This window comes from Gobius niger, assembly GCF_951799975.1.
Source record: "Gobius niger genome assembly, chromosome: 6".
Lineage (NCBI taxonomy): Eukaryota > Metazoa > Chordata > Actinopteri > Gobiiformes > Gobiidae > Gobius > Gobius niger.
The window spans coordinates 40,486,207-40,507,001 of record NC_136857.1 but is presented as its reverse complement, the minus strand read 5'-3'; the positions used below and the strand labels follow the sequence as shown (position 1 = coordinate 40,507,001).

General features: G+C 49.7%; 1 protein-coding gene across 1 annotated transcript in view; it reads left to right on the top strand.

Moving 5' to 3' along the window:
* Positions 1 to 10,113: 10,113 nt before the first annotated feature.
* Positions 10,114 to 20,795, top strand: part of LOC306964900 (uncharacterized protein) — a gene marked incomplete at its 3' end in the record, with an annotated part of 50,728 nt that continues 40,046 nt past the window's right edge. The window contains exons 1-2 of the mRNA XM_079559067.1: positions 10,114 to 10,340; positions 19,069 to 19,145. Of these exons, the coding sequence (XP_079415193.1) occupies positions 10,134 to 10,340; positions 19,069 to 19,145 (284 nt within the window). The 5' untranslated portion in view covers positions 10,114 to 10,133. The remainder of the gene's footprint in view (positions 10,341 to 19,068; positions 19,146 to 20,795) is intronic.

The window sequence follows — 20,795 nt, the reverse complement described above, 5'->3', positions numbered from 1 at the left end:
CCCAAATCTATATTTTAGCTCCTATACAGCTCCTTTTACTTTTGTATAAAATAAATAAAATGGATTTGAGATAAAAGTGATTGTGATTAGACTGTAAGAGGAGCAGGACCGGCCGGTTTGTCAGGGGTCGCGGGGGGGTGGGGGTTGGGTGTAGGGCCCCTGTAGCTCTCTGCACGGCCCTGGTTAAAGGGAAACAGACTAAACCTCATGACAGACCTTTGTGATGTGTTACTTTAGATTAGTCTGAGTTTAAAATGATGCCAAAGTATCTGAAACTTCTCCTTTTCCCGTAATGAAGGGCACGTTTGTTTGTTTGTTTGTTTGTTTGTTTGTTTGTTTGTTTGTTTGTTTGTTTGTTTGTTTGTTTGTTTGTTTGGTTGTTTGTTTGTTTGTTTGTTTGTTTGTTTGTTTGTTTGTTTGTTGTTGACCGAGGTTAAAGACTTTGACTTTAGTTCAGTCTCAGAAACTCGACTGAGGGAAACGAGCGGCTCCTTTAGTGAAAGTTTGTGATGAAACAGAGGCTGTTTCTCTCAGACGTGTTTAGACTGGAGGAGTTTGTTCCTGTAGCTCCTCCTCCTGCTTCAGCTCCTCCTCCTCCTGCAGCTCCTCCTGCAGCTCCTCCTCCAGCTCCTCCTCCTCCAGCTCCTCCTCCTCCTCCTCCTCCTCCTGCTCCTCCTGTGAGGTGAGTGGAGGTGTGGCTCTGGCCCTGCGGCGCTGAGAGGAGGAGGTGTGTGTGAGGGAAACTGTGTGTGAGCTTTTGGACGAGTCTGGACTTGGATGGATCTGTTTCTGTTGGAGCCACGTCAGACGAGTCGGAGACACTTTGTTCTGAAAGGGTTTGGGAAAAGAAAGAAAAGACATTTATTTCATCTTCAGAGCCGGGACTCGACGCTGCAGGAGAAACATCTTCATCTTCAGAGCCGGGACTCGACGCTGCAGGAGAAACATCTTCATCTTCAGAGCCGGGACTCGACGCTGCAGGAGAAACATCTTCAGCTTCAGACGTTTCTCCGGTTTGTTCTGGTCACGTGACTCTTTCACCTGGAGCGAAAGACAAGTCAAACTTCAGGTACGAACGACCAGGAAAACCTAAACCCTATAACCCTGACCCTAAACCTGACCCTAAACCTGACCCTAAACCTGACCCTAAACCCTATAACCCAGACCCTAAACCTGACCCTAACCCTGACCCTAAACCTGACCCTAAACCTGACCCTAAACCTGACCCTAAACCTGACCCTAAACCTGACCCTAAACCTGACCCTAAACCCTATAACCCTGAGTTTCACTGAGTTTACGTTTCAGTGATGCTGGACCTGACTGCGGCTGAACTTTAAACAACAGATAAATGCTGTTGTCAAAGCCAGTTTTTTCCAGCTGCGCCTTTTGACCAAAGTGAAACCCTTTCTCTCGGCCAAGACCTGGAGAAGGCGACGCACGTGTTCATCAGCTCTCGGTTGGACTATTGCAGGGGTGGCGAACATACGGCTCTCGAGCCGCATGCGGCTCTTGGCCAATCAGAGTGCGGCTCTTTGCAAAATAATTGGTAAATATTTCCCATAAACTGTGACAGTCTTTGACCAAAAATCCAACCATCGTCCTACAGACCCTTTTTCCTCTCTACACACATGAATGAGAGTCTGTATAAGGTGTAAAAGGTAGCCTGGCATCCAGACTAATCTCCCATGTTTAAAGGGGGGTATTATGCAAAGTCGACTTTTTCAAGCTTTACATCATGTTATTAAGTCATTCCCTCATTAAAAACATGCCTGAAGTGTTGCCTTGGCACATTCACGTATTTTTGAGTAATCTGTAAAAACTCTGATGGCGGCTATTTTAGGGATAAAACGCCTGATTCCTTCAGGAAACGCCCTCGACCTCCAGGAGACGCCTCCGACCTTTCGTCACCAGCCGAGTAACCAACCACTGCTCCTCAGCAGAACCCCCTCCCCGCAGTGTCTAGCCCTAAGATGTAAACAGTCATCATGGAGGTTTAGCTTCATGTGTTGTGAACCGGAGCCACAGCAGCTCTGAGACTTTTACAAAGACACACATCAGTGTTTCTGTTACCGAAACACCCAGGATTAAAACCCGTGACAGGAACACTTATTTCAGTGTCTGGTTCTGCGCTGGGCCTTGATGATGCACAGAGCCTCCGGAGAAAGCTAATGCTAAGCTAAACCTCGAGTCATCACGTGAAAACGAGAAATATGCACAAATAAAGTCAATAAAACCACCACACACATAAAGAACCGTTTAACAGTGATCACACACGGAGCCTGCCTTGTTGATTTGGAAGTTTATTGCTCACATTTCATCTACAATGGGTCATAGCCGAGTGGTTTCTCCCGGAGCTAAGGCACTATTAGCCGCGACAAGCTAACAACCTTCACCTTCACAACATTCATTGAAAACAGGCAGCATATTATGCACAAATAACGTCAACAAAGCAGCAACTACTCGAAGCAGCCTTTACGATGATCACACAATGAGCCTGGCTTTACACATGTGTGGTTTATTGCAGACTTTTCATCAACAATGAGCTGTAGTCGATTATAACAAGCTAACGGGTAACCTCGAAAAACCATTGTCCACCTGCACAGATAATGTCCGTCTTTGAATGGTATGGGCTCCTGCAGATCCTGGTGTCGTCCATGGGGGTATAGTTAGAGATCCATAGGGCAGATGCAAAGAGAGAGCCTCCAAACAGCAGTTATTTTTCAGGCAAGAGCCCCTTCCAAGCGTCCGGTGTGGAAGGTTCGTCTCCAAATAATATCCTGTGTGGCCATTGTTCACAAAGTGATAAACAGTAGCTCCTTTCCAACAATAAAAATTAAAATGCACCGATCGTAGTTTCAATACTGTGGAGAAAGTGTTGTGATGCCACAGACAGCGTGTGGAGGGGGCGTGTCTAAAGGCTCAGAGGTTCTTAAAGAGACAGAGGCCTATTTCAAGACATTCACTACGGCCATTTTGAAAGAGCAATTTTATACAAGGCAGTTATTCTAATTTACTGCATTTACAGACCAACAGAAGGTTTGGTCATCATTGTAGTGTGATATAGACTGGTGCTGTGGGACTGACAAAAGCAGAACACCCCCTCTTTAAGACGCAGAGTCTGGTTGGCGAGACTATGTAAAAGGTGCCCGTGCAGCCTCACTCACAGTGGGATGTAGGTTGAACAACAGGCAGATCATGGCTCTGGGATCAGCTTCTGCTTTTCAGGTTTCTGATCAGCTGCTCTTTATTTGATGTAATTTGGCGTCATATTCACAGAAAAAGATCTAAATTAGGAAATGGAAAAAAGCTGAGCTCTTTTGAAGCATGTGATGCGAAGCTCGACATCGTAACACGGAAATACACAAAGTCATGACTTTTCTTTCACATGTGACAGAAACTGTAACAGATGCAACGTAAAACAGACTCTCAGTCGTCCAGAGGCTCCTGGTTAAAGTTTATGAACTTTGTGAAGCCGAGAGTGCGTTCTCTCTGCACAGTCCAGTCAGGACCGAGCTGCAGGCCCTGAGCGCACAGGCCAGGGGCGGATCAGAGGGGGGGCTCAGTGGGCAGGGGCGGGTCAGAGGAGGGGGCTCAGTGGGCAGGGCCCCACATACAAACACACCCCAGCATTAAATAAAAAACAAAACATCTAATTCTGTCTCTGTCAGAGCAGAAAGCACAACATTTCAGTTAATAAACATGTATTCCGATCTCGGTGAGGAGTAAAATCATTAAATCTAACACAATTATTGAACTAAAAAAAGCAAAAGGCATAAAGTTATAGTTTATTGTGATTAAATATAACGGTCACATTCTATTTAATCACAATAAACCACCGCCCCGGGGTCTCGCTAATGGTCGGTGCCTTTGTGGCTCTTCACAGGATCAAGGTTGAAAATTTCGGCTCTTGGTCTCTGACTAGTTGGCCCCCCCTGTACTATTGCAGCGCTCTCGACTCTGGCCTCCCACACTCGTCACTCCACCGGTTACAGTTACAGAAGCAGCAGCTCGTCTTCTCACCGGTTCATCCAGACTCAGCCTCATCACTCCCGTCCTCTCCTCCTGCACTGGCTCCCGCTCCGTTTTCAGATTGATTTCAAAATGTTAATGTTTGTTTTTAAAGCCCTTCATGGTCTCGCTCCTTTATATCTGACTGAGTTTGATCAGCAGAGTCTCCGGTCTCTGAGCAGATGGTTCTGGACGTGCCCAGGTCCCGGGACAAACAGTGGGCGATCGTTCTTTCAGGGTTGTGGAACAGCCGCCCCTCAGTCTGCGTGTTCTCAGTCTGCGTGTTCTCAGTCTGCGTGTTCTCAGTCTGCGTGTTCTCAGTCTGCGTGTTCTCAGTCTGCGTGTTCTCAGTCTGCGTGTTCTCAGTCTGCGTGTTCTCAGTCTGCGTGTTCTCAGTCTGCGTGTTCTCACTGAGCTGCTCCTCTTTAAGTCTAGATTGAAGACACATCTCTTCAAACTAGCTTTTAAGACTTAGATCGCACTTATTTGATTGATTGATTTTTTAATATTGTTTTATCTTTCTGTGAAGCTCTTTGGTCTTCCTTGTGTTGTTGTAAGGTGCTATAGAAATAAACTTTGATTGATTGATTCAGTAAGTTTCAGTAAGTTTCTGTAAGTTTCTGTAAGTTTCAGTAAGTTTCAGTAAGTTTCAGTAAGTTTCAGTAAGTTTCAGTAAGTTTCAGTAAGTTTCTGTAAGTTTCAGTAAGTTTCAGTAAGTTTCAGTAAGTTTCAGTAAGTTTCAGTAAGTTTCAGTAAGTTTCAGTAAGTTTCTGTAAGTTTCAGTAAGTTTCAGTAAGTTTCAGTAAGTTTCAGTAAGTTTCAGTAAGTTTCTGTAAGTTTCAGTAAGTTTCAGTAAGTTTCAGTAAGTTTCAGTAAGTTTCAGTAAGTTTCAGTAAGTTTCTGTAAGTTTCTGTAAGTTTCAGTAAGTTTCAGTAAGTTTCAGTAAGTTTCAGTAAGTTTCTGTAAGTTTCTGTAAGTTTCTGTAAGTTTCTGTAAGTTTCAGTAAGTTTCAGTAAGTTTCAGTAAGTTTCAGTAAGTTTCAGTAAGTTTCTGTAAGTTTCTGTAAGTTTCAGTAAGTTTCAGTAAGTTTCAGTAAGTTTCAGTAAGTTTCTGTAAGTTTCTGTAAGTTTCAGTAAGTTTCTGTAAGTTTCTGTAAGTTTCTGTAAGTTTCTGTAAGTTTCTGTAAGTTTCTGTAAGGTGTTAGTGCGTCGCTTCTGCCGTGTGCTGTTTGAGCGGGGGCAGAATGTGAGGTATGTGAGTTATGTCACACGTGTGTTTACTCTCCAACACTGAGCTCTGTGTTCCAGACGTCAGAAACTCTGTAGAAACGTCTAAACGAGATTCAGGGAAACTTTCAGGCTCTGAGACGGGAAACATGTATGTTACATGTGTGTTACATGTGTGTTACATGTGTGTTACATGTATGTTACATGTATGTTACATGTGTGTTACATGTGTGTTACATGTGTGTTACATGTATGTTACATGTGTGTTACATGTGTGTTACATGTGTGTTACATGTGTGTTACATGTATGTTACATGTGTGTTACATGTGTGTTACATGTGTGTTACATGTATGTTACATGTATGTTACCTGTATGTTACATGTATGTTAAAGTTTTCATGCAGCAGTAAGTTCTTGCTGAGCTTTTGTTTTGCTTGTTGATATTTGAAGCTGCTCAGAGAGAGGCTGGACTCTCCATGTTTCTGGAGTTGCCCGCGGGGAGAGACGGCGGGCTGGGGTGGGTTTGCTCATATCCCCCCAGCTCAGCCGTCACGTGTTGGAGTTCACCCCGGTGGACGAGAGGGTCGCGTCCCTACGCCTCCGGGTCGGGGACAGGTCTCTCACCGTTGTCTCGGCCTAGGGGCCCAACATCGGTGCAGAGTACCCGGCCTTCTTGGAGTCCCTGGGAGGGGTACTAGATAGTGCTCCGACTGGGGACTCCATTGTTCTGCTGGGGGACTTCAACGCCCACGTGGGTAACGACAGTGAGACCTGGGAGGGGGTGATTGGGAAGAACGGCCTCCCCGATCTGAACCCGAGTGGTGTTCTGTTATTGGACTTCTGTGCTAGTCACAGTTTGTCCATAACGAACACCATGTTCGAGCACAAGGGTGTCCATAAGTGCACGTGGCACCAGGACACCCTAGGCAGGAGGTCGATGATCGACTTTGTAGTTGTGTCGTCTGACCTCCGGCCGCGTGTCTCGGACACTCGGGTGAAGAGAGGGGCGGAGCTGTCAACCGATCACCACCTGGTGGTGAGCTGGATCCGCTGGCAGGGGAGGAAGCCGGTCAGACCTGGCAGGCCCAAGCATGTTGTGAGGGTCTGCTGGGAACGTCTGGCGGATCCCTCTGTCAGTGGGGTCTTCAACTCCCACCTCCGGAAGAGCTTCACCCAGATTCCGGGGGAGGCGGGGGACATGGAGTCCGAGTGGACTCTGTTCTCCTCCTCCATTGTCGATGCGGCTGCTCGTAGTTGTGGCCGTAAGGTCTCTGGTGCCTGTCGCGGCGGCAATCCCCGAACCCGGTGGTGGCGCCCGGAAGTAAGGGATGCCGTCAAGTTGAAGAAGGAGTCCTACCTGGCCTTGTTGGCTTGTGGGACTCCTGAGGCAGCTGAGAGGTACCGGCAGGCCAAGCGTGCTGCGGCTCGTGCGGTCGCGGAGGCAAAAACTCGTGTCTGGGAGGAGTTCGGGGAGGCCATGGAGGAAGACTATCGGTCGGCCTCGAAGAGATTCTGGCAAACCATCCGGCGCCTCAGGAGGGGGAAGCAGTGCTTCACCAACACTGTGTACAGTGCGGGTGGGGGGCTGCTGACCTCGACTGGGGATGTCGTCGGGCGGTGGAAGGAGTACTTCGAGGACCTCCTCAATCCCACCATCACGTCTTCCAATGAGGAAGCCGAGGCTGAGGACTCGGAGGTGGGCTCGCCCATCACCGGGGCTGAAGTCACCAAGGTGGTGAGAAAGCTCCTTGGTGGCTCCGGGGGTGGATGAGATTCGCCCTGAGTACCTTAAGTCTCTGGATGTTGTAGGACTGTCTTGGCTGACACGTCTCTGCAACATCGCGTGGCGGTCGGGGACAGTGCCTCTGGATTGGCAGACCGGGGTGGTGGTCCCTCTCTTTAAGAAGGGGGATCGGAGGGTGTGTTCCAATTACAGAGGAATCACCCTCCTCAGCCTCCCCGGTAAGGTCTACTCCAGGGTGCTGGAGAGGAGGATCCGGCCGATAGTTGAACCTCGGATCCAGGAGGAACAATGCGGTTTTCGTCCTGGTCGTGGCACACTGGACCAGCTCTATACCCTTCATCGGGTGCTCGAGGGTTCATGGGAGTTCAGAACAGCTGGAGGAGGTGTGGCCTCGGGGTCAGAACAGCTGGAGGAGGTGTGGCCTCGGAGGATGGATGTTTGTACAGATACAGCAGGTGTGATGAACCTGTGATGTGTTTGCAGGAGGATGTGGAGCTCAGAGTCAGAGAAAGGACCTCCAGTGGCTCAGAAACACAGTCTCCGGGACCTGGAGCAGGTGAGACGCTCTCTGACCTTTGACCCCACACACCTGCTTTAGCCTGGGTTTAGTCCTGTGTGAAAACTGAATATCATTATCCAGGGTTTAACGTCTGTAACAGGAATCTTTATGAGACACAAACTGCAGGTTTGTTTTGGTGTCAAATCTTGTAGAGTCAAAACCAAAAGACAAAAGGGGGTTCACAATGATACTTATGCACGCCCCACTTTTCACTTTTCTATTTTTTGAAAAATAACAGAATCATGTATCATTTTGCTTTCACTTCACAGTTGTCAGTTACTTGTGTGTGAACGTTCAGTAAAAAAATCAAAATAAAATCTTTATGTTTAGGGTTGTAAACATGACAAAATGTGCAAAAACTCAAGGTATTGTACTGTAGTATTTGCAGTAGTAGTATATGCAGTAGTAGTATCTGCAGTAGTAGTATATGCAGTAGTAGTATCTGCAGTAGTAGTATCTGCAGTAGTAGTATCTGCAGTAGTAGTATATGCAGTAGTAGTATATGCAGTAGTAGTATATGCAGTAGTAGTATTTGCAGTAGTAGTATCTGCAGTAGTAGTATATGCAGTAGTAGTATATGCAGTAGTAGTATATGCAGTAGTAGTATTTGCAGTAGTAGTATCTGCAGTAGTAGTATCTGCAGTAGTAGTATATGCAGTAGTAGTATATGCAGTAGTAGTATATGCAGTAGTAGTATTTGCAGTAGTAGTATCTGCAGTAGTAGTATATGCAGTAGTAGTATATGCAGTAGTAGTATATGCAGTAGTAGTATCTGCAGTAGTAGTATCTGCAGTAGTAGTATCTGCAGTAGTAGTATCTGCAGTAGTAGTATATGCAGTAGTAGTATATGCAGTAGTAGTATTTGCAGTAGTAGTATCTGCAGTAGTAGTATATGCAGTAGTAGTATATGCAGTAGTAGTATCTGCAGTAGTAGTATCTGCAGTAGTAGTATCTGCAGTAGTAGTATCTGCAGTAGTAGTATATGCAGTAGTAGTATATGCAGTAGTAGTATATGCAGTAGTTGTATTTGCAGTAGTAGTATCTGCAGTAGTAGTATATGCAGTAGTAGTATATGCAGTAGTAGTATTTGCAGTAGTAGTATCTGCAGTAGTAGTATATGCAGTAGTAGTATATGCAGTAGTAGTATATGCAGTAGCCCAGTGTGTCATATTGAGGTCAGACCCTGAGGCTCTGACTCAGTGTTTTCCGCCCGACGACACACGAGGCCGACACAGTTATTTTAGTCACGACAAACACACACTACTAATATCATCATACATGTTACACACACATGTGAATATCATCATACATGTTACACACACATGTGAATATCATCATACATGTTACACACACATGTGAATATCATCATACATGTTACACACACATGTGAATATCATCATACATGTTACACACACATGTGAATATCATCATACATGTTACACACACACATGGGGGGGGGGGGTCAGGGCTGTGGGTGATCCTGACCTGTGGTTTCCATCTTTTTCTCCTGGTTTCAGCCGGAGCAGAATGTGTGTGTGTGTGTGTGTGTGTGTGTGTGTGTGTGTGTGTGTGTGTGTGTGTGTGTGTGTGTGTGTGTGCGTGCGTGCGTGCGTGCATGCGTGCGTGCGTGTGAGTGAACGTCACGGCAGTAGGCGTAATATTTAAACCATGAATTGTCTGAAAATATCCAGACTTTTCCAAATGAATCAAAGCCTATTTCAAGAGTTGTTGTGACTGTGAGTTTCCAGCTTCAGGCTGTGCTGAAACCTGCTGAAGGAGGTTTTCTGCTTCTGCTGCGGACAGAGCGTCAAAACAAACGCTTTAGTTTCCTTCACACTGGCGCCCTCTGCTGGACACTCCCCGCAGCACAGCCTGTTTACACCTCAGAACCAGCGCATGTTCTCCAAACACTCTGCACAGCCTGAGGCCAGAGACACCAGAGACACGCCCCATTTGAACGCTAAGACCTTCAAAACTCATGTACTTTTCTTCCATGGTTTTACTGTTGGGTTTTTGTTGCATTTTCATCGTCCTTTTTGTGTTCATTGTGTTGCTATTTTGACACTGTTTTCAAGAAGCTTCAGATTTGGGTAAAGCCGAGCTGGAGACAAAGTGCTCAGTGGGGGAGTGGGGGAGGGGGGGGGGGAGAGGGGGGGAGAGGGGGGGAGAGGAGAGGGGGGGGGAGAGGGGGTGAAACGTGAGCTAAACGTGTCGTGTTCTGCTCCAGTGGATTCTTCAAACGCCTCAGTTTAAAAAAGGATCTGACCCCGCCCCCTTTCAGCACTGGCTCCTCCCCCTTTGAGCACTAGTCCCGCCCCCTTTCCCCTCAGTCTGAAGTTTGTGTTTGGGACTTTCATTCAAACTCAGCTGCAGGACCAGGAGCAGCAGCGTGTACCAGTCTCTAAGTACTTTATGCAGTACTTTATGCAGTAGTTTGTGCAGTAGTTTATGCAGTACTTTATGCAGTACTTTATACAGTAGTTTATGCAGTAGTTTATGCAGTAGTTTATGCAGTAGTTTATGCAGTAGTCTATGCAGTAGTAGGAGTTGTAGCAGTCGTGGGACTTGTAGTCTTTGCCGCGGTTACGTGGCGGCGATGCTCTCCTCCGTGGTCTCTCTAATGTCTGACTCCGGTCTCCGTGGCGACCCGCCCTCCCTGGGCGGTTGCCGCGGTTACCGCACTCTCCGACAGCACCTGGGCGACCTGAAGAAGGAGAACTTCAGCCTCAAGCTGCGCATCTACTTCCTGGAGGAGCAAGTCCAGCAGGGGGCGCCGTTACAGGAGCAGGACCTCAGCCGCCTGGTGAGTGCTTTATATAACACCAGGGGGCGCCGCTACAGGAGCAGGACCTCAGCCGCCTGGTGAGTGCTTTATATAACACCAGGGGGCGCTACAGGAGCAGGACCTCAGCCGCCTGGTGAGTGCTTTATATAACACCAGGGGGCGCTACAGGAGCAGGACCTCAGCCGCCTGGTGAGTGCTTTATATAACACCAGGGGGCGCCGTTACAGGAGCAGGACCTCAGCCGCCTGGTGAGTGCTTTATATAACACCAGGGGGCGCTACAGGAGCAGGACCTCAGCCGCCTGGTGAGTGCTTTATATAACACCAGGGGGCGCCGTTACAGGAGCAGGACCTCAGCCGCCTGGTGAGTGCTTTATATAACACCAGGGGGCGCCGTTACAGGAGCAGGACCTCAGCCGCCTGGTGAGTGCTTTATATAACACCAGGGGGCGCCGTTACAGGAGCAGGACCTCAGCCGCCTGGTGAGTGCTTTATATAACACCAGGGGGCGCTACAGGAGCAGGACCTCAGCCGCCTGGTGAGTGCTTTATATAACACCAGGGGGCGCCGCTACAGGAGCAGGACCTCAGCCGCCTGGTGAGTGCTTTATATAACACCAGGGGGCGCCGTTACAGGAGCAGGACCTCAGCCGCCTGGTGAGTGCTTTATATAACACCAGGGGGCGCCGCTACAGGAGCAGGACCTCAGCCGCCTGGTGAGTGCTTTATATAACACCAGGGGGCGCCGTTACAGGAGCAGGACCTCAGCCGCCTGGTGAGTGCTTTATATAACACCAGGGGGCGCCGCTACAGGAGCAGGACCTCAGCCGCCTGGTGAGTGCTTTATATAACACCAGGGGGCGCTACAGGAGCAGGACCTCAGCCGCCTGGTGAGTGCTTTATATAACACCAGGGGGCGCTACAGGAGCAGGACCTCAGCCGCCTGGTGAGTGCTTTATATAACACCAGGGGGCGCCGTTACAGGAGCAGGACCTCAGCCGCCTGGTGAGTGCTTTATATAACACCAGGGGGCGCTACAGGAGCAGGACCTCAGCCGCCTGGTGAGTGCTTTATATAACACCAGGGGGCGCTACAGGAGCAGGACCTCAGCCGCCTGGTGAGTGCTTTATATAACACCAGGGGGCGCTACAGGAGCAGGACCTCAGCCGCCTGGTGAGTGCTTTATATAACACCAGGGGGCGCCGTTACAGGAGCAGGACCTCAGCCGCCTGGTGAGTGCTTTATATAACACCAGGGGGCGCCGTTACAGGAGCAGGACCTCAGCCGCCTGGTGAGTGCTTTATATAACACCAGGGGGCGCTACAGGAGCAGGACCTCAGCCGCCTGGTGAGTGCTTTATATAACACCAGGGGGCGCCGCTACAGGAGCAGGACCTCAGCCGCCTGGTGAGTGCTTTATATAACACCAGGGGGCGCCGTTACAGGAGCAGGACCTCAGCCGCCTGGTGAGTGCTTTATATAACACCAGGGGGCGCCGCTACAGGAGCAGGACCTCAGCCGCCTGGTGAGTGCTTTATATAACACCAGGGGGCGCCGTTACAGGAGCAGGACCTCAGCCGCCTGGTGAGTGCTTTATATAACACCAGGGGGCGCCGCTACAGGAGCAGGACCTCAGCCGCCTGGTGAGTGCTTTATATAACACCAGGGGGCGCCGTTACAGGAGCAGGACCTCAGCCGCCTGGTGAGTGCTTTATATAACACCAGGGGGCGCCGTTACAGGAGCAGGACCTCAGCCGCCTGGTGAGTGCTTTATATAACACCAGGGGGCGCTACAGGAGCAGGACCTCAGCCGCCTGGTGAGTGCTTTATATAACACCAGGGGGCGCCGTTACAGGAGCAGGAACTCAGCCGCCTGGTGAGTGCTTTATATAACACCAGGGGGCGCTACAGGAGCAGGACCTCAGCCGCCTGGTGAGTGCTTTATATAACACCAGGGGGCGCTACAGGAGCAGGACCTCAGCCGCCTGGTGAGTGCTTTATATAACACCAGGGGGCGCCGCTACAGGAGCAGGACCTCAGCCGCCTGGTGAGTGCTTTATATAACACCAGGGGGCGCTACAGGAGCAGGACCTCAGCCGCCTGGTGAGTGCTTTATATAACACCAGGGGGCGCTACAGGAGCAGGACCTCAGCCGCCTGGTGAGTGCTTTATATAACACCAGGGGGCGCTACAGGAGCAGGACCTCAGCCGCCTGGTGAGTGCTTTATATAACACCAGGGGGCGCTACAGGAGCAGGACCTCAGCCGCCTAGTGAGTGCTTTATATAACACCAGGGGGCGCTACAGGAGCAGGACCTCAGCCGCCTGGTGAGTGCTTTATATAACACCAGGGGGCGCCGCTACAGGAGCAGGACCTCAGCCGCCTGGTGAGTGCTTTATATAACACCAGGGGGCGCCGTTACAGGAGCAGGACCTCAGCCGCCTGGTGAGTGCTTTATATAACACCAGGGGGCGCTACAGGAGCAGGACCTCAGCCGCCTGGTGAGTGCTTTATATAACACCAGGGGGCGCTACAGGAGCAGGACCTCAGCCGCCTGGTGAGTGCTTTATATAACACCAGGGGGCGCCGCTACAGGAGCAGGACCTCAGCCGCCTGGTGAGTGCTTTATATAACACCAGGGGGCGCTACAGGAGCAGGACCTCAGCCGCCTGGTGAGTGCTTTATATAACACCAGGGGGCGCCGCTACAGGAGCAGGACCTCAGCCGCCTGGTGAGTGCTTTATATAACACCAGGGGGCGCCGTTACAGGAGCAGGACCTCAGCCGCCTGGTGAGTGCTTTATATAACACCAGGGGGCGCCGTTACAGGAGCAGGACCTCAGCCGCCTAGTGAGTGCTTTATATAACACCAGGGGGCGCTACAGGAGCAGGACCTCAGCCGCCTGGTGAGTGCTTTATATAACACCAGGGGGCGCCGCTACAGGAGCAGGACCTCAGCCGCCTAGTGAGTGCTTTATATAACACCAGGGGGCGCCGCTACAGGAGCAGGACCTCAGCCGCCTGGTGAGTGCTTTATATAACACCAGGGGGCGCTACAGGAGCAGGACCTCAGCCGCCTGGTGAGTGCTTTATATAACACCAGGGGGCGCTACAGGAGCAGGACCTCAGCCGCCTGGTGAGTGCTTTATATAACACCAGGGGGCGCCGTTACAGGAGCAGGACCTCAGCCGCCTGGTGAGTGCTTTATATAACACCAGGGGGCGCTACAGGAGCAGGACCTCAGCCGCCTGGTGAGTGCTTTATATAACACCAGGGGGCGCTACAGGAGCAGGACCTCAGCCGCCTGGTGAGTGCTTTATATAACACCAGGGGGCGCCGTTACAGGAGCAGGACCTCAGCCGCCTGGTGAGTGCTTTATATAACACCAGGGGGCGCTACAGGAGCAGGACCTCAGCCGCCTGGTGAGTGCTTTATATAACACCAGGGGGCGCTACAGGAGCAGGACCTCAGCCGCCTGGTGAGTGCTTTATATAACACCAGGGGGCGCCGCTACAGGAGCAGGACCTCAGCCGCCTGGTGAGTGCTTTATATAACACCAGGGGGCGCCGTTACAGGAGCAGGACCTCAGCCGCCTGGTGAGTGCTTTATATAACACCAGGGGGCGCCGCTACAGGAGCAGGACCTCAGCCGCCTGGTGAGTGCTACCCGGAAACAGAAAATATGCCTAATCTTCACAGTAACATGTTTAAATATTGCGCTGATTCAATGTTCCCCCATAGACTTATATGGGAGAACACAATTTCAAGGACCTTTTTCTCCAAACACATGTTTCTGTCATTGTGGCGACACTATGTCCACGTCAGTCGGACCTAAAGACTTCACATTTTCCAGCCTTGGACTGAGCAATATTTGGAAGATTTTTTCAGAGGGATTTTTTATTATTTAATCCCTTAAGCCCCATTTATTGAGTTTTGAATGTCACAAAATAAGGCGAAAATTACATTTTTACAACATTTTTCCACTAAAAAACAGCTTATTTTAAAACTAAACAAGAAATCCTAAATCCGCTCTGAGAAAGTCTTGGAAACTCATTCATCAATAACATTAAACCATACATTTGAATGTAGCTCTGTCCATTATTCAGATTTCGTCGTCGAAAAGATGTGAAATTTGGGGCATTTTTAGGCATAAAACACCTTGTTCTTATATGAAAAGATAAAATGACATAAACTTGCCATGGATTTTTTTCTCACATTTATGCCAGTGATCGACAGCAACAGTTTCAAATCGATATCTGTAAATTTACATATTTTCCCTGTTCACCTGCAGTGTCTCGCCTTAAACCTTCTCAAACCCATCACCAAATCAAGGCTCTGATCCTTGGGGGGCCGAGCCTTCGCCATGGCCGCCCCCCCCCCCCCTCACTGCCCCCCCACATCAGACACTCGGAGTCACTGACCACCTACAGCCTACACGAGCTCTCCCATCAGCTATATGAGACTTATGTATTGTTATTATTATTATTAAGAGCTGCGAGATGAAGTGGTGTTTGGCTCGTTACCATGGAAACGTCACTGAAGACATGTTCCTGGTTGCAAGCCAAAGATGACTTGATTTTGTTCTTGCGGGTCTCGGTGTAAGACCATTGTTCTTGCGTCTCATGAGGTATGAATGAGCCTGAAAGAACCGCACAGAGAACAGAGAACAGAGAACAGAGAACAGAGAACAGAGAACAGAGAACAGAGAACAGAGAACAGAGAACAGAGAACAGAGAACAGAGATGATCCAGGACAAACGCAGCTGAAAGAGGAGGTTCTTGTGCTCGTTACAACAGCTCCTTAATCCTACAAGATGTTTTTGCTGGACTCACAAACACATCTATGCAAAGTAAAAGCTGTAAAGTTGAGAACGACACGACGTTGGAATCCTGCAGGTTTTATTTTGTAGACCAGAGTCACACGTCGCTGTGGTTCAGATAAATGTTTATTTACGGCGCAGATAAACAGTTATAATTAGTCTGCAGACCCACTGCCCCAGAGCGGACCTGCAGCTGCTCCTCCTGCTGGAACCGGAGCGGCACGTGAGCTCACACTTCAGATCAGGAACCTTCTGACCAGGAACCCTCTGATCAGGAACCCTCTGTCTGACCAGGAACCCTCTGTCTGATCAGGAACCCTCTGTCTGATCAGGAACCCTCTGTCTGATCAGGAACCCTCTGTCTGATCAGGAACCCTCAGATCAGGAACCCTCTGATCAGGAACCCTCTGTCTGATCAGGAACCCTCTGTCTGATCAGGAACCCTCTGTCTGATCAGGAACCCTCTGATCAGGAACCCTCTGTCTGATCAGGAACCCTCTGTCTGATCAGGAACCCTCTGTCTGATCAGGAACCCTCTGTCTGATCAGGAACCCTCTGTCTGATCAGGAACCCTCTGTCTGATCAGGAACCCTCTGATCAGGAACCCTCTGTCTGATCAGGAACCCTCTGTCTGATCAGGAACCCTCTGATCAGGAACCCTCTGTCTGATCAGGAACCCTCTGTCTGACTGTATCGTCAAAGGTTTTCCCAGTTCCAGAGGGGGAGGGTTGAAGCTGCTGCTCCCCGGTCCCTCTCAGTGGGTTAGGGGGGTAAGAGGGTTAGGGGGTGAGGGGGGTGAGGGGGGTGAGGGGGGTGAGGGGGGTGAGGGGGGTGAGGGGGTGAGGAGGGTGAGGGGGTGAGGGGGTGAGGGGGTGAGGGGGTGAGGAGGGTGAGGGGGGTGAGGGGGGTGAGGGGGTGAGGGGGGTGAGGGGGTGAGGGGGTGAGGGGGTGAGGGGGTGAGGGGGTGAGGAGGGTGAGGGGGGTGAGGGGGGTGAGGAGGGTGAGGGGGGTGAGGGGGTGAGGGGGGTGAGGGGGTTAGGGGGTGAGGGGGTGAGGAGGGTGAGGGGGTGAGGGGGTGAGGGGGTGAGGGGGTGAGGAGGGTGAGGGGGGTGAGGGGGGTGAGGGGGTGAGGGGGGTGAGGGGGTGTGTGGAGGCTCTGCAGCAGCTGAAGGTTATTAATATCTGGGTCAATCTGAAACGTGAGAAGTTCAGAACGTGAGAAACACAGAGATGACTTTAGGAGCTGACGGTGCAACACGGTGGCAGAGTGGTTATCTCTGAACACGGTGGCAGAGTGGTTAGCCCTGAACACGGTGGCAGAGTGGTTATCTCTGAACACGGTGGCAGAGTGGTTATCTCTGAACACGGTGGCAGAGTGGTTATCTCTGAACACGGTGGCAGAGTGGTTATCTCTGAACACGGTGGCAGAGTGGTTATCTCTGAACACGGTGGCAGAGTGGTTATCTCTGAGCACGGTGGCTGAGTGGTTATCTCTGAGCACGGTGGCTGAGTGGTTATCTCTGAGCACGGTGGCTGAGTGGTTAGTCCTGAACACGGTGGCAGAGTGGTTATCTCTGAACACGGTGGCAGAGTGGTTATCTCTGAGCACGGTGGCTGAGTGGTTATCTCTGAGCACGGTGGCTGAGTGGTTAGTCCTGAACACGGTGGCAGAGTGGTTAGCCCTGAACACGGTGGCAGAGTGGTTAGTCCTGAGCACGGTGGCAGAGTGGTTAGTCCTGAACACGGTGGCAGAGTGGTTAGCTCTGAACACGGTGGCAGAGTGGTTAGCTCTGAGCACGGTGGCAGAGTGGTTAGTCCTGAGCACGGTGGCAGAGTGGTTAGTCCTGAACACGGTGGCAGAGTGGTTAGCTCTGAACACGGTGGCAGAGTGGTTAGCTCTGAACACGGTGGCAGAGTGGTTAGCTCTGAGCACGGTGGCAGAGTGGTTAGTCCTGAACACGGTGGCAGAGTGGTTAGCTCTGAACACGGTGGCAGAGTGGTTAGTCCTGAACACGGTGGCAGAGTGGTTAGTCCTGAACACGGTGGCAGAGTGGTTAGCTCTGAACACGGTGGCAGAGTGGTTAGTCCTGAACACGGTGGCAGAGTGGTTAGCTCTGAGCACGGTGGCAGAGTGGTTAGTCCTGAACACGGTGGCAGAGTGGTTAGCTCTGAACACGGTGGCAGAGTGGTTAGTCCTGAACACGGTGGCAGAGTGGTTAGCCCTGAGCACGGTGGCAGAGTGGTTAGTCCTGAACACGGTGGCAGAGTGGTTAGCTCTGAACACGGTGGCAGAGTGGTTAGCCCTGAACACGGTGGCAGAGTGGTTAGCCCTGAACACGGTGGCAGAGTGGTTAGTCCTGAACACGGTGGCAGAGTGGTTAGTCCTGAACACGGTGGCAGAGTGGTTAGCCCTGAACACGGTGGCAGAGTGGTTAGCTCTGAACACGGTGGCAGAGTGGTTAGTCCTGAACACGGTGGCAGAGTGGTTAGCTCTGAACACGGTGGCAGAGTGGTTAGTCCTGAACACGGTGGCAGAGTGGTTAGCCCTGAGCACGGTGGCAGAGTGGTTAGTCCTGAACACGGTGGCAGAGTGGTTAGCTCTGAACACGGTGGCAGAGTGGTTAGCCCTGAACACGGTGGCAGAGTGGTTAGCCCTGAACACGGTGGCAGAGTGGTTAGTCCTGAACACGGTGGCAGAGTGGTTATCTCTGAACACGGTGGCAGAGTGGTTAGCCCTGAACACGGTGGCAGAGTGGTTATCTCTGAACACGGTGGCAGAGTGGTTATCTCTGAACACGGTGGCAGAGTGGTTAGTCCTGAACACGGTGGCAGAGTGGTTAGCTCTGAACACGGTGGCAGAGTGGTTATCTCTGAACACGGTGGCAGAGTGGTTAGCCCTGAACACGGTGGCAGAGTGGTTAGTCCTGAACACGGTGGCAGAGTGGTTAGCCCTGAACACGGTGGCAGAGTGGTTAGCCCTGAGCACGGTGGCAGAGTGGTTAGTCCTGAACACGGTGGCAGAGTGGTTAGCCCTGAGCACGGTGGCAGAGTGGTTATCTCTGAACACGGTGGCAGAGTGGTTAGCTCTGAACACGGTGGCAGAGTGGTTAGCCCTGAGCACGGTGGCAGAGTGGTTAGTCCTGAGCACGGTGGCAGAGTGGTTAGCTCTGAACACGGTGGCAGAGTGGTTATCTCTGAACACGGTGGCAGAGTGGTTAGCCCTGAACACGGTGGCAGAGTGGTTAGCCCTGAGCACGGTGGCAGAGTGGTTAGTCCTGAACACGGTGGCAGAGTGGTTAGCCCTGAGCACGGTGGCAGAGTGGTTATCTCTGAACACGGTGGCAGAGTGGTTATCTCTGAACACGGTGGCAGAGTGGTTAGCCCTGAACACGGTGGCAGAGTGGTTAGCCCTGAGCACGGTGGCAGAGTGGTTAGTCCTGAGCACGGTGGCAGAGTGGTTATCTCTGAACACGGTGGCAGAGTGGTTAGTCCTGAGCACGGTGGCAGAGTGGTTGTCCTGAACACGGTGGCAGAGTGGTTAGCTCTGAACACGGTGGCAGAGTGGTTAGCCCTGAGCACGGTGGCAGAGTGGTTAGTCCTGAACACGGTGGCAGAGTGGTTAGTCCTGAACACGGTGGCAGAGTGGTTAGCTCTGAACACGGTGGCAGAGTGGTTAGCCCTGAGCACGGTGGCAGAGTGGTTAGTCCTGAACACGGTGGCAGAGTGGTTAGTCCTGAGCACGGTGGCAGAGTGGTTAGTCCTGAACACGGTGGCAGAGTGGTTAGTCCTGAACACGGTGGCAGAGTGGTTAGTCCTGAACACGGTGGCAGAGTGGTTAGTCCTGAACACGGTGGCAGAGTGGTTAGCCCTGAGCACGGTGGCAGAGTGGTTATCCCTGAACACTAACCTTCATATTGTGTGATGTTTTGCAGAACATCGAGCTGAACGTGCAGCTGCAGAGTCTGAAGAAAGAGCTGGAGGAGAAAGAGCAGCTGCTACAGGAGACTGTGTATGTTCTTATTACTGTTACAGGAGTATCACCATAGTACTACTGTCATTCTACTGTAGTACTGTTATAGTGCTGTCGACAGCAGCAGGAGGCCTCGTGTATTTATATATTACTACAGTACTGTGCTCATACTACCACCAAAGTACCATAAGACCACCACAGAACCACCTCCGTCCGACTGAGGTGTTTGTCTTTGGAACAACCTGAAAGATTCAAACCGTCCAAAACCATCACAACTTTTATAAACCTAACAACATTTATAAACCTAACAACATTTATAAACCTAACAACTTTTATAAACCTAACAACATTTATAAACCTAACAACATTTATAAACCTAACAATATTTATAAACCTAACAATATTTATAAACCTAACAACATTTGTAAACCTAACAACTTTTATAAACCTAACAACTTTTATAAACCTAACAACATTTATAAACCTAACAACATTTATAAACCTAACAACTTTTATAAACCTAACAACTTTTATAAACCTAACAACATTTATAAACCTAACAACATTTATAAACCTAACAACATTTATAAACCTAACAACATTTATAAACCTAACAACTTTTATAAACCTAACAACATTTATAAACCTAACAATATTTATAAACCTAACAATATTTATAAACCTAACAACATTTATAAACCTAATAATATTTATAAACCTAACAACATTTATAAACCTAACAACATTTATAAACCTAATAATATTTATAAACCTAATAATATTTATAAACCTAACAATATTTATAAACCTAACAATATTTATAAACCTAACAACATTTATAAACCTAATAATATTTATAAACCTAACAACATTTATAAACCTAACAACATTTATAAACCTAATAATATTTATAAACCTAACAATATTTATAAACCTAACAATATTTATAAACCTAACAACATTTATAAACCTAACAACATTTATAAACCTAATAATATTTATAAACCTAATAATTACAGAAAAGATCTCATTCAAACTCCTGTTTCTGTCACAGACATTTGTCATTTTGTTTCATCCTCAAATATTTGTTACTTCTTTGGAAAAGTTTTTTATTCATATTCCCAGGTTCCATTTCACTGAGCGCCACATTTCTCTGTTCATTGTCATCGTAATTTATCACATTTATTCATGACATTTATAACATTTATAATAAACATTTATCACATTCATAATTAACATTATCCCATTCATAAGAAACATTTATAATAAACATTTATCACATTTTTTATTAACATTCATCACATGTATAATTAACATTTATAATTCACATTTATCAACCCCATGAACTGCTACCTTAACGTGGTGGGGTTGTTTGAGTGCCCGAATGATCCGAGGAGCTATGTTGTCTGGGGCTTTATGCCCCTGGTAGGGTCTCCCATGGCAAACAGATCCGAGGTGACGGGTCAGACGAAGAGCAGTTCAGAAGACCCTCATGGACGTACACTATACAAGGACCGTGACGTCGCCCGGCATGGCGCAGCCGGGGCCCCACCCTGGAGCCAGGCCTGGGGTTGGGGCCCGAACGCGAGCGTCTGGTGGCCGGGTCTCTGCCCACGGGGCCCGGCCGGGCCCAGCCCGAAGGGACGACGTGGGCCCGCCCTCCTGTGGACCCACCACCCGCAGAGGGAT